The following is a 14,778-nucleotide window of genomic DNA, read 5'->3' as shown; positions in this document are numbered from 1 at the left end:
TGTGTATTATGTTGAGACTCAATGGTAGAATCCTTGCTGGAAATGGGAGCAAAGATAAAGAAAATAGACACTAACCCAGTGACTTAATAGAGAGAAGGCAAAGATACTTTAAAAAGTAAATATGAAAGTATTCATCCCCTCAAAGATATGATGAATCTTGAAATTACAAGTACTTATACTATCACAATATATATGAGACAGTAATTTAGAATACAAGATTAAAGAAGGAATATCTCAGAAAAGAGATTTGAGGCCTAAATAGGAGTTGCCTAACAAAGAGTAGTGAAAGATAAAATGTGACATTTCATGTACTGAGGAAGCTGAAACAAGGCGTGTATAGTGGCTGTATGATATTAACTCATTAACAGTTGTAGGGACTGGGAATATAATTCAGCAGCTTAATCAACTGCCTGGCAAGAACAAGATCCTGAGTTCAAGTCCTCATTAATAATAATAATAATAGTCATATATATATATATATATATATATATATATATATTTGCATCTTCCTACCCTGTGAAGTCATTTTTACCAATTCTCTAGAATACTGAGCGAATTTAGTACAATTCTGGAAATATATTTTTTAATTGAGCATATAAGAAAGAAAGGTGTTTAGGACATAAACAAAATGTGGCTAAAATGATGTACAATGGACTCTTAGCTGGTTAGAGAAGGAGGAAAAGAGAGTTTGAGAGTAGTGTCTCAGTGGAAAAAATTTCTGATGAGGTGGCAATATGCATGACACATTTTTTGACGGTACATTGCATGCCAGGTATTTTCATTGGACAGTGTGTAGGAAGACGAAAATGATAAGTTTTAGCCTTCAAAGAGCACATAAAATACTTGTTGGATAAATAAACATAAATAAATGTGATCATTTTTAGCATTAGCATAAAGAAAGCAGCCACTGTGTAAGTCTCTTCTGAGCTTCTAAAGTGCAGTGCTACAGAAAACAAAGACAATATCAACCCACAAGCACACAGACACACATAGAATCTCATATCAGAATGCTAAGTTCAGTTTTTACTTTTTTTATTCAAAGATGCTTGGTCTTTCCCCTAAAATAATCAAGGCTAGCATGGCCAATTCAGTTAGACCTGAGATCAAATGTAGTATCAAAGCTGCTTTAATGTGATCTTCATGGTTGAATGTATGACATTATTTCCTGTGGAGATTTTAAGCAGAATGCATTGTTATCCGGGGACAAATTGTCAAAGAGGAGTGTGGGCAGTTTCCACTCAGCTCCATCTAGCACATATCACATCTATGCCAAATCTTATTTTTGTAAAATAACATAACCCTTGAGTGTGACAATGTGAAAGAAAACCTTCACTACTGAAATCACTTCAAAGAGCCAAAGAGTCAGGGAAGGGAAAGGCAGACAAAGTGTAAAACATAAACATATACATTTAATACTTTTTATACCAAGAATCAAACTCAGGGCCTCGTGCTTACTAGGCAGGCGTTGTGCCACTGAGCCATATTCCCAGAACCCTTAAATTTAGTGATGTAAGTAACAGGCAAGATTGGAAATTTCAAAAAACTACTTTTTATTTAGTCTTTCAATGATCTGAAAGAAGGACAATATGCATAGTTCTGAGAACAATGGAATCACTGAAGAGTTTCAAGTGCAAAGTGACACAATTTTTTTTAAACTGTAAAATTCTCACTCTAAGAATAAGTTGGATGAGATTAGGTAGAAAGTTCTTCAAAAACCATTTTGAAACATTTTCAGAAACATAATGGATTGGGGACTAATCAAGCTCATTGTTATGCACTGAGAATGTGATGCATATAGCTACTAGAATGACACACAAGCACCACAAACTCAAATACTCAGTTTAACTATTGAGTTACTTATGTTGATGAGTCTTGAAAGAGAAATAAAATTCTACCCACAGGGTTCAGGCTTGGCATTCATGTTATTTTTTTTTTTTTAAGGTATCATTTACCAGAAAGGAAGATATAAGAGAAAGAGAACATTTGTGGAATAGGAGGGACCAACTGGGATTGAACGCAGGGGCAGTCCACTACTAATTTAACTTCCAGCCCTTTACATTTTTTAAATTTTGAGGCAGGGTTTAACTGAATTTCCCATGCTAGCCTTGAACTTGCAATCCTCCTGCCTCAGCCTCTCAGACTGCTGGAATTACAGGTATGCACCACCATATCTAGTTAAAAAGAAAAAAATTTACAAGAAAGGAAGTGACTTTTTAGATCTATTAGGAAGAAATTCATTTTGAGACATTTATAAGCCAGTTGTGTTAGTAGATTCCCAGGAAATATGTGTTTGAAGAGTTCAGAATTCAAAATCATCCAGAACTTGGTTTAGATACTGCATCTATTAATTATCTTTCTGTACTTTTGTAGGTCTCTGTCTCTTCATCTTTAAACTAATTTAACATTACTCCTACAAAATGGTTTTAGTTAGTTGTATTAATGTTCCTACAACACCATCTAAGGGTTGTAAAAAATAAATTATATTTTCTCTATAGTATGCAATTGAAAAAATAGTTCCAAAAGTAGCTCATCAAACAGAATAGTTTGTGATGTCATTGTTTGCTTGTCTGTTCACTTTTTTACAATGTCATTTTGTAACTTGAACAACTACTTCTAAGATAACAATATGTAATTTATCAACTAGTGTTTCCTTACTGTTTTTTTAAATTCTGTATTATTTCTACCTTTTTCCTGTTTTGCTTTTTCTCTAAATAAAAAAACAATAACTCCATGAAATTTGAGGTGAGAAAAGAAAAACAGTACAGCAAGTAAAAGGCATAGAAGAGAAGATATCAATGTCTGTAACCTAGACTGAAGAAACAAGAAGCTCCTAGTCTGATAATTTTAGTAAAGAGAATTGATAGCCACTTGACAAGGGAAGCAGGGGTGATGCTTTTAATTCAAAGTTGTAAAAATAATAATGATAATAAGGATGAGTTGCACATCAGAAAGTATCATCTATCCTTAAAATATCCTCAAATTTAGCAAGAGTTAGTCCTTTTAACCTTAGCATTGGTGCTCTTCGGAATTCATCATCACCTTTTCACATAAAGGATAAACCTAAAGAAAACACTTGATTTTCCACAAATGTATTAAATTTTCTTTCCACTCTTTCTCTCTGGCCTATACTTCATGCATGGTCAGAATGTTTGTATTTCATGTATACAGAATTTTCAGATTTATCATTGTATCTTCATATATAATATAAAATTTCATGCAATTGATTTCATCTCAGTTTCTCCCTTAGGGTCTACTCATTGTGCCTTCCTCAAAAAGAAACGAAGAATAAATTTGTCTTGGATCTGCTTGCTCTTCACACCATAAACAATAGGATTCAGAGCGGGAGGGATGGCTACATAGAAGTTGGCAAACAGGATGAGCACATTGTGAGGGACTCCATGCCCAAAGCGATGAGCAAGGATGGAGAAGAAGGCGGGTGTGTAAAACATGAGGATAACACAGACGTGGGAGCCACAGGTGCTCAGGGCCTTTTGCCGGGCACCCTGGGATGGGAGCTGAAAGACAGCATGGAGGATGAAGATATAGGAAACAGCGATGAAGATGACATCTGAGGTGACAGTCATGAGCGGAACGGAAAATCCATACCAAATGTTGATGGAAATGTCAGCAGAGGAAAGTCGAGCGACACCTATGTGCTCACAGTATGTGTGTGGGATGATGCGTGTGCTGCAAAACGGTAACCGTTTTAGCAGGAAAACAGCTGGTAGGATGACCCCAAAGCTCCTTGTGACAATGCTCACCATCAGCTTGATGGTCACCTGTGGAGTCAGGATGCTGCTGTATCTCAGGGGGAAGCAGATGGCCACATAGCGATCAAACGCCATTGCCAGCAGGATAGCTGAGTCAACGACAAAGCTGAAATGCAGGAAAAACATCTGAGTCAGGCAACCAGAGAAGGTTATTTCTTGGGAGCCAAACCAGAGGATATTGAGTAATTTGGGCACCGTGGTAGTGGACAAGATGAGGTCTGTGCTGGCCAGCATAGAGAGAAAGAAAAACATGGGCTCGTGGAGGCTCTGCTCAACTGCAATGAGGTGGAGGAGGATGCAATTGCCCACAGCTGCCACGATATAGATGACACAGAAGGGAATCCCAATCCAGATGTGCAACTTTTCCAGACCAGGTATTCCAACCAGGACGAAGGAACTGGGGTTGTAACAGCTCAAGTTATACATGCTCTCTGCAGTGTGGGATCCACTGGTTCTTGATCACTGCAGAAAAATCAATTGTCACGATGAGCAACGAAAGCTATATTTTCCCGCCCCACTGCTGGAAACTGTTGGAGCCGCAGTTGCCCCATGTAAGGTTTTTGCATCAGTTCCTTCTGCGCCTTTATTGACCTTTTCTACCTATGGAACTGACTCCTTCCTTTTCCCATTGGCACCACTTGATTTCTTTATGCATTTACTAATAAACCGTATAAAATCTTTATTTTTATAGGTCAGAAACCTCATATGATTAAATGTAAATAACATACTGGATACATGCAGATTATTGAGAACAAACACAAGTACAATAGGAGAAAAAAACAATATGGAAGGAGAGTGGGGAGGAACAGGAGAGGAAAAGAGAATAATAAACATGCTGAAATTATACGGGATAAAGTAAAGAGACTAAGACTTTTAAACGGTACATATTATATTTCAGACAATGAATTTGATAACATAAAGAGTATGTAGGAAATTAAAAAAGGAGAAAGAAACAGAAAGTGCAGATTCTAGTACTGGAGGTGGTGTGGGAAGCTTTGTTTCATAGTGGAAGAAAAATGGTTCAAATTAGGACATATGCTTGTAGGAGTGTGAACATAAGAGGACTATATTAGAAAACACAGGGTGACAAGTGAACAACAGCACTCAGATCTAAGCAGAGGACAGTGAGCTCAGAGGGATATACAGACTTCAGAAGTAACATTCTAAACCCTGATGATCCCAGCTTCCTATTGTTAGTGGGAGAGACAACCTATCAGTGAGTCTAACAGTGCCTACCCCAGAGAAAAGAATACATGTTGTCTTCTAAGCAAAGATGAACAGAGATAAAACAGTTTTTTGTCCCCAAAGGTTTCCTCTTTGGCCTGCCAGTGCTTTGATCCTATGTGACAAATCTAAAGATTGTATTAAACAGAGTCTGCCTTTAAAGTGGCTTTTGTGTTGAAATGCATTTTGAGGAGCTGGGGGTTTAGCTCAGCGACATAAGCACAGTCTGCTTTGTAAGTGCGCAGTCATGAGTTCGATCCTTGTTACCCATAAAAAAAAAGAAAATGAATTTTGAATATTAACTCCAGTTCTGAGATTCACTTTATAAATTACTTTGAAAAGTGTAGCCAAATCAGGAACACTGACAGAACCAGTGACACCAGGAAGCAAGCAGAGTATTGGAGAAGTCTCACAGAGTATGAGCCACTGTGAGCTCACTTTTGAAGGGGTTTGGCTCTTACTCTTCCCAATAAACTTATTAAGCTATTTGAAAAGCTTGTAAGGAAGGGAAGTGGCTTTTGCAAGAAAATCATAACAAATCTGTATTGGGGTGCTTGCCAGGATCAGTACACTTGTGCACAGGAAGAGGGAGTGAATCCTCAAAGGGTTTTGTAGCAACTCTTCAGATCAAAGCTGTACGTAACTGAGCTTCTCTCATAGGTTTGTCATTGAATGAACTCCTAATTAAGCAAAATGAACACATCACCTCTATTTATGAGAAACTTAACATTTCCATACCCAAAGGCAGACCTTGTATGAGTAATCTAAGTTATATCTCCTGGCTGAGGCTGGCTGAAGTCCTATAGGTGCTGAGCTCATATAGATAATGTGCAGCAGCAGGGTTTCCAAAAAATGTTCCCTAAAATGATGGCAAGTGATCTCCTGTATCCAGAAGTGTAAATAGACTGCCTTTTAGGCTGTCCTGCAATTCAGCTTCTTGGCACAGGTTCACTGCCCCATAATAGAAAATGCTTTTCCTCAGTTACAAGGGATACATTTAAGAGGGGGAGAATAAATAACAAATCATTACAACTACAATGGAGAGTCAAAAGAAAACATCCTACCCAAATTGCTATAATCAAATCTATTCTGATTTCCCTTCTTTTGCCCAAAAAGCTCCTTTCTTCGGAGTTTCTGCTTGTGTCTCTGGTTGTTCATTTTCTGGTCTCCACAAGAAATTGAGCTCTCTCGCCAGACTCTGCCTGCTTATAACAGAATCACAGGTATTTACAAAGGCCATGCCCTTCAGGGCACAGGCCATAGGTGGATGCAGACTAAATTACTGATTATCACTTTGCTTGATATAAGCAGACCTGTTAAACATTCTGTCATGAATTGACTGTGGTTTTAAACTCACCACGTCTCTTTTGTCTCCTGGTTACCAAGCTTGTTGGAAAGAATCTATTTAGAAGGAAAGAATAAAATTTTTCGAATGGCAAAGACTCTTGTAAGAGCTAAATGAGAACATTTATACATCTCTTTTTATTCCCAAAACATTATTCAGGTTAGATGGGGGCCCTTTATTCCCATGTACTCAAGAGGGCTGGCACCAATCATAGTAAGTTATTTCTCTCGAGAGGGAATGTACCTGACAGTTTTAATGGCCTGTGGATATTGAATCCTTGGGAGACACAGCCCTTGATATATTCAAACAGAATCAACTGAGACAATATTTGCAGAAGCCTAAGAATATTCTTGTTCTTTCAATATTTTTAATCAGTTTATTTGTGTAAATGAACCAATATTATATACAAATAGTTAAAAGTATTTGCATTCTTCATATTGCAGCATGAGTCCTTCAACTTTGTCCTCAGTTTTTTCTTATCCATTCTCAGCACTCTACACTGGCATGAAAGCTTATTAGTTTTTCAATGTATAAACACAAACATGATATGTTAATAAAGTTGAACATATATACTGCAAATGTTACAAATATATCTATGCTTCATTTAATTTTCCCAGTAATAGATTAAAATATTACAATGAATTTATAAGAATCAACACATTTTTTGAATTCACAGTATACTGGTATCCAATAGCCAGTGTAATAAAACAATTGCTATAAACTACATTGCCTAAAATAACAGAAATCTTAGAGTTCTCCATTCAGAAGTACACCACATGCCCAAAGGGCTAAACACAATGTGTTGAGGTTACATATCCACCTAACAGAAGCCTCTTCTTGTCTTCCAAGCTTGCAATGCTCTTTCTTTTTGGCACAGTCACATTATCCTCTTCCACTTTTGAGAAGCCTTATTTATGCGTTTGTACATACTGCATAACCCAGCATAATCATCCTAATTTAAAGTACATTGGTTACTTTTATCTGAATTCCAACCTACTGTATTCAGTGAGATGTTGGCGGTAATGTTTAATATGACACATCAGGATATATATATATATATATATATATATATATATATATATATATCTCCAATCCATTGTTTATGGTTGTACACGCTGCTTCCAGGATTTAGCCACTATGAATTATGCCGCTGTAAACATTGCTATGCGCGTATTGCTACAGTATGATATCTTAAGTTCTTCAAGGAAGATACCTAGAAGGGGAATAGGTAAGTCATGGAATTTCTAATTTTAGTTTATTGAAAGGTATCCAAAATGGTTTTCATAATGGTTGGATTGTATCATACTAGAAAGCTGCCATACAGCAAAAGAATCAATTAGTATAGCTCAGTGGCACAAGTGCCTGCCTAGTAAGCATGAGGTTGTCAGTTCAACCCCTGGTACCACTGAAAAAAGAGAGAGAGACAGAGAGAGAGAGAGAGAGAGAGAGAGAGAGAGAGAGACAGAGACAGAGAGAGAGAGACAGAGAGAGAGAGAGACAGAGAGAGAGAGAGAGAGAGATAGAGAGAGAGAGAGAGAGAGACAGAGAGAGAGAGACAGAGAAAGAGACAGAGAGAGACAGAGAGAGAGACAGAGAGAGAGAGAGAAATTTTTGTCACCTACTTCTCAGACAAATGACTAATATCTAGAATATATAAATAATTCAAAATGGCAGACCACCTAAAATTAATTAGCCACTCAAGAAATGGGCAAGAGAAATGAACAGACACTTCACATAGGAGAAAGTGCAAATGGTCAGTGATCCAAGATGTTGAATATTTTTTCATGTATTTATTGACCATATATATATATATATATCAAACACATAGGACAATTCTACTAAGTCAAGATACATTTTTAGGTATATCATCTATGCTGGATTAAAATAATTTTTCTCTTTTTTCCTATTATCTTTGTATATATTATATAGAGCACTTTGTATATATTATATAGAACATTCTACATGTATAAATTATTGTTTTCATATAAGAGAAACCATATGGTACTTAAGCTTGTGTATCTGTGTTATTTCTCTTAACTTAATGGTCTCAATGTGCATCCATTTGCCTACAAATGATTCAAGTATATCCTCCTTTACAGCACAGTAGTACAATACCACATTTTCCTTATCCATTGATCCATTCATGGACATATAGGCTGTTTTCAAGACTGAGGTATTATGAATTCTGCTGCTACTAATATGGGTATACATGGATCACCAAGGTACGATGTCTTCAACTCTTTTGGGAAGATACTTAGAAGGGACATAGCTAGGTTAAATGGAATTTGTATTTTTAGTGTTTCTCAGGAATCTTCATACTAATTCTCATTGTGAATGTATCAGTTTACATTTCCACCAACAATGAAGAAGGATTTCTATCTCTTCACAGCTCACCTGAGTTTAGTATTGATTGATTTCTTAATCGTGGCCATTCTTTCTGGAGTAAAACGGAATCTCAGTGTTGCTTTAATTAACATTTTTTTGAATGGACAATGATGGTGAACATTTTTTCATGTGTTTATTGGTCATTTGTGTTTCTTCATCAGAGAAGTATATTTGGCACAGCACCCAGTTCTTTAAGAACAAGCCACAGTATTGTTAATGACTCCAAGATGACTTAATTGCTTGCATCCCAAGAAAATGCATTAATAGCAGAACTATGTCACCTTGGCTATAGTAACAAAATCAGCATCAATTATAATGTCCAATGCAAACTGAATATTGACAGACTCTAAGAACTGGTAAAGTATCTCCCTTAACCTAGATACAAAATATATAATTATAGTATGAGTACTAAGAAAGACCAAATACTAACCTATAGTAAACCTCTACTAAATTTTACCTCTACTAACAATGGCATGGTATTCAACAGCAATAGTATAAAGTTAACTCTCTGGAAATTCATTAGGTTTAGTATTTATATTAATAAAGTTAGAGGGAAAGAGAAACTGGGGAGTGAAGAAAGCAAAATTTGAAAGATCAATCAATGTACAATTTCATGCATTTGAAATATTGATTGAATGCAGTATCAGAAGAAGTATCAAAGAAATGTAAAGATGTAATTGGTTTTTATTTGTGATTCTAGATGGGGAACACTTCAGGCTATTAAAAAAAATATTGCAGTGAGCTGAGCAAAAAGAGACAGGATTCATAGGTACAATATGGTTGAAGAAAGCAGAAACAAAAATATTGGTTGTTTCAAAGTTTTCTTTTTTTAAAAAATAATGTTAGTACTAGGTGCACACCCCATGCCCTTATTACAAACTGCTTTTCTTGGCAAATTAGGAAGTATTTCAAGGAAGTATGGGTAAGGCTGTATTACGACATAGTGCTGCTAAATACCACATAATTAATTTTGTCGTGCTGCAACCTTTGTTTCCAATTTAGTGAATGCTGCTATGGAATCAGAGAGCAACAAGGACAACATTATTAGATCTTTCAGCTTTGATTTTTCAGCTATGATTTAGTAGCAACTGAGGTTCCTTGATTTTAACCCCTTGGCAACAAGATCCAAGTTCCCTCATTTGCACATTATCATCTCAGGGCCAAGGGGTTAAATAACCAGCACAAAAGATACTGCACTTTTGATTTGCAGAGCTGAAAGGAAAAGAAGTTGTGCTACATGTTGAAGAGATTGAGGGCCATAGAAAGAAGTCTCCAGAGGATAAAATGTCCCATGAAGTCTTCATGGTCTTGTGCATATCCTTCACGACAACCACCATAATCTGCCAGACTGTCTTTCATGGTAGCCTTTAATGCCCCTCCAGGAACCACACCTTTCTTCTCCTTTTTGGTTTTGCTTTGCTTACTTCTGTTTTTAACAGCAAAGCACAGACAATGAATTAATAATCTTTTTCTAAGTCATCAGTTTTCAATCAAATACACACATCTCGAACGACAGCTACCCCCCAAAAAGCTGGCATATTACAGTGACTTTTCATACTGTCTAATTTTATCTTTTAGTAACTTGACAAACTGTGAAATCATGTCTTGAAGATGGATTCATAGTACCTATTCCATCTGTGATTAACATCAAAAGTTTCTTTTGCTAATTCACGGTCTGACTCTTCCTTTAATTTCTTTAGGTGCAGTTTATCTGCCACTTGTTCTTCTGGTGTTAGCACTTTAGGTTCCTCGGGTTCTTCTGACCTCTTTTTAATTTCTTCTTGCCTTTTCTCCTGTTGTCCTTCTTTCTCTTTTAGATTCTCTGCTATATTTTTCTTTTATGAAATGTTTACCTTTGGTTTTCCTTCTGCTTCCTGTTTTTTGGCGATTTTTCATCATCATCATCATCACCATCATCATCCGTTATCCTTAACGCTCTAGTCTGTGTCCTTGCCTTCGCCATCCCAGCCCCACCCCTCAGCCCTGCAGCGCTGCTGTCCAGACCTTCCCACCAGGACCTCCACAGCGTCAGTGCCCCAGGAGTCCCCCGCCCCTCCATCACAGCAGTCTCAGCAGGGCAGGAGGCCTTGAGTGGCAGAAGTGACTCACTGAGCAGGATTTTCTTGGCCAGCGCAGGGCCTCTTCTTAAAGAGTGAAACAGATGGTACAAAGTAAATGACATGGTTTGGTCAGTTCTGTATGCCTGTATCTGGCAGCTAGAGTAACAATTTTGAAGATCTCACTATGCAATGTAACAACTATGGTTAAATTCCTATCATTTTGTTTTGAAATCCCATATCAGTATTGTTGTTGATGTTTTTAATTGTTCTTATTGGCTTTCCTTGTTGCTGTTTCTTTGTTTGATTGGCCTTTTGATTTTTCTGTGCTTCTTTATCCATTAGAATAAAAAAAACGAGTTAGACAGAAAGGATTTCCTTACTTCACTGACTCAAGTTGACCATAATCTTTTTTTTTTTTAAGCACTAGTCAGTAGAGAAGTTCAGTTTGATCATATGGTACTCAGCACAAGTGAACCCATTCTGGTTTCTTAGGTCTGCTGGGGATTAATGCAGAGTTTAGTTCAAAACAATGATCTGGAATAGACTATTTAACACAGAAAGTTGCCCAAACTGAAATTTAACTACACAGAACTGCATGAATGGTACACGTGCACATATCCCTAATGTCTTAGTTTATTTTATGACCTGTGATATTTTAAAAATAAATGAATCTAGCAGGCTAAATATTTGAAACAGCTAAGACTAACATGTAAAACACTAAGGAAAAAATAGGTCTCTCATGTATGCAAGTAAAGCTAGACATACTCCAATTGCAGCACACTTATAGAAAAGTGGACCAGAATAGTCCAGTGTATGTAAGAACTAAATGCAAGGGGCTGGGGATTTAGCTTAGCGGCATAAGCGCCTGCCTTGCAAGCAGGCAGTCATGAGTTCAATCCCTGGTACCAATAAAAAAGAAAAAGACAAAAAAAAAAAAAAAAAAAAAAAAAGAAATAAATGCTTACACATAGCAGTTCAGAAGTCAATATGAAAATATCCAAAAATTAACCTTTACTTGGAAAAAAGAAATCAATAAATGCTTATTACTATAAATCAAATTCTGCTTAATATTAATTAGTTACTTTTTTGTAATCAAATATTAGACACAATAAAAAAAAATAAGGAAAATGAATACTATCAAAAAACCTGAATTGAAAGCTGAGTATGGTGGAATATGCCCTTAATCCCAACACTCCCACCTGAGGCAGAAAAATCACTGCTTGAGGCCAGTCTGGGCTGCAAAATGAGTTCAAGGCCAGCCTGAACTGCAAAGCATAGTGAAACCTTGTCTGAAAAAGACAAAAAAAAAATCTGAATTGAAGTTGACTTTGCACATCATTCAATGAATATTTCCATTTTCTCTTTCTGAGAAATGACCTGAAAACATTTTATTACCATACATGATTTGAAGCAAAATAGAAGCAGTCTAGTTTGTAAATCTTCCATATTGTTCTACCAAGTCTTCCCTTGTATCCTATAAACCAGCATCCTCCAGTTTTGCCTTGACAGCTTGTATTATATTCAAGGTATGGTCAAGCATTTGGTCAACTTCAACCCCAAAGGGAGAACAAATAGTGTCTTTTTCAATTTACCTAACCTAGTTTTTTCTCATTTGTTCATTGGGCAGATACTATTTCCCAATATGACTAGGACATTAAGAAAAGCAAATGGTAATGGTAAAGGAGGTGCTTTGGATGTACCATCTATATGGTAGTAATTAAAATTGATTTGCAATTCAAAGCTTGGAAAAATACTTCAGGCATCCTTTTAAGGGTTGCTACACAATTTTTTGTTTTTATTTCTTTAGTGAAATTACAGACAAAAATGTTGAGTCCAGAATTCTGCAACCCACAGCAATGAAACAAATTGTGTGTGAAAGATTGAGATATTAAGAGAACAGTGGAAGCACAAGTGAGTACCAATCTTTTCCAATATGTATGTGGATACATATTGTGGATCACGGAATGAGGGAAATTTATGGATGAATCCAACTTGAGGATCAGATCCCTGGGAGACAAAATCGACACTAAAGCAACAAGAGGAACCAGAAGGTCATAAAGACTAGGTGGGTTAGTGCTGAGTCGCATAGGAAGCTCCAAACTCTGAGCAGAGCTAGATATCAACTGCCCTTTCTCTAGGACAGGTGAACATGAGAGCTGTGTTCAGAGATCCTATAAGCAGAAAGAAGCTGTGACTTACTCCAGGGCAGACCATTTCATTCATCAGTGTCTGCAATGTAAAACTTCAAAGAATGGGTAAGGGAGGAGGGTTTAACTAGAAGATAACTTATGAGTACCAGTATTGTCCTCCAGAGAGCGCTTAGCAGCTAAAATTACCCCAAATAAAGCTCATTTACTCCTTATAAAATTGTATGAATTAAATATGCTTTCTGTAATCCCAACACTTGGGAGGCTGAGGCAAGAGGATCATTGTGCGTTCAAGACCAGCCTGGGCTACAAAGTCAGCTCAAGACCAGCCTGAACTGTATAATGAGACCGTCTCAAAAAAGACAAAAATTATTAAATGTGATTATTATTATTTAAAAGTTCTGAGAGCCAGAAAAATTCAATGTATAAGTAAGAAAATAACTTCAAAGTTTCAGTCGTTTAACACAGCAAAACATTGTTATTCATACAGATTAAAAATTGAGGCTATTGTTGGTTGAATGATTTTTCTGATGGCTCCCTTCAAGGATGGACTTAAGAGTTCTGAACTCCTGTCATTTTAAACCCTACTGTCTCCAGTATGTGCCTCCTGGGAAGTACACTAGATATTGAGTTACTTCAGGATGGAAGTGATACACACACACACACACACACATCCCTTCTGCCTGTAGTTCTTCAGTTGTAGCTTGTTGTGTGGTCCCATCTAGTGGTAAGAGTATGAAAAGCAGCAGCCCCCAGCTTCTGAAGAAAAGCTGTCCTATGGAAGTGACAGAACTGCCCATGTGTTCCTGCATCCTGACCAAACTGACTGCAAGCAGTCCAGTGCTGATTTTACGTCACAGGAATGTGAAGGATGATGGTCTCACTTGTGTTGCACTGTGTGACCGTGGCAATGAAGAGGATGGAAAATCACTTGAGAGTCGAAGATCAGTTTAAACTCCAAGGCACTCAGAGAGACTATTCTGTGATCTCTATATCACAGCAAAAGTGCGAGAAGAAGGTATTGCTGATCAGCTGATTTGCCTCCAGGATGCTAAACTATGTCAGTGAGATCTGGCTTATTTATCACTGGTTTTGAGGGCTAATTAATTTAGCAGCCATTCCAGTGTATTATACAGGTGTGTGGTCTGGGTTTATGGAAGTAACTTTACTGATTTATTTTTCAAATGTGTATTGTGTGCCAGGCATTTTTAATGTATTATGGGTACAAATATGAATCATACACACTGCATTTCAAGGAGTTTACAGTCCAGGGTATAAACTACAAGATCTTTACAGTTCACTGTGCCCATTTGGACATATACACAGGGTGGACCAAACCTGCAAAGATAAGGATCTTGGCTTACCTGGAGAAGTTAGGTAAGACTTCAAAGGGAAAGTAGTTATTGAAATAAAAAGTGAATAATGATGTGGAATTTTCTAAATAGCTCAAAGGTATGGATGTCTGTTTTTAAAAACATGTGCCATTATAGAAGTAAACTTGACTCTGTACAAAGCAAATACACATTTGGGGGATTTTAAAAATGGAATTGGGTCATATGTTAAATACAAAATTATTTCTCTTCATTTGTTTATAACCTTACTTCACATGACACTCGGGTCCCTGTGCTTCTGGAGTACGTCTGGCCTACTGAGACACAAACACTCATATCAGAGCATCATACACTTGGTTATTCCTGCACTGTAAATAGGAATGTGTGAAACAAGTAAAGGGGACACAGAAAGCACACAGGAGAGAGGAAAACAAAGAGTAGGCGGAGACAAAAGACAACTTATAAGAAGAAAAAGGAGAAAGAAAAACTCTCTAAGTCCCGGAAATCTCTGTATTT

General features: G+C 36.9%; 1 protein-coding gene and 1 pseudogene across 1 annotated transcript; both read right to left on the bottom strand.

The window, feature by feature from the left end:
• Window positions 1-3,254: 3,254 nt before the first annotated feature.
• LOC100729156 (olfactory receptor 52H1-like) lies at window positions 3,255-9,199 on the bottom strand. The gene is made up of 2 exons (XM_003465334.3): window positions 9,188-9,199; window positions 3,255-4,199 (listed from the first exon to the last, which is right to left on the bottom strand). Exons 1-2 carry the CDS (start codon window positions 9,197-9,199, stop codon window positions 3,255-3,257), a joined length of 957 nt encoding a protein of 318 aa, XP_003465382.3.
• A 758-nt stretch (window positions 9,200-9,957) lies between these two features.
• On the bottom strand, window positions 9,958-13,652 carry LOC100729436 (eukaryotic translation initiation factor 3 subunit J-like; annotated as a pseudogene).
• Between the last annotated feature and the right edge of the window lie 1,126 nt (window positions 13,653-14,778).

The sequence above is a fragment of the Cavia porcellus genome, unplaced genomic scaffold, assembly GCF_034190915.1.
Source record: "Cavia porcellus strain 051 isolate PalLab524CR breed Dunkin Hartley unplaced genomic scaffold, mCavPor4.1 scaffold_9, whole genome shotgun sequence".
Classification (NCBI taxonomy): Eukaryota; Metazoa; Chordata; class Mammalia; order Rodentia; family Caviidae; genus Cavia; species Cavia porcellus.
This window is presented reverse-complemented; position numbering and strand designations above follow the sequence as displayed.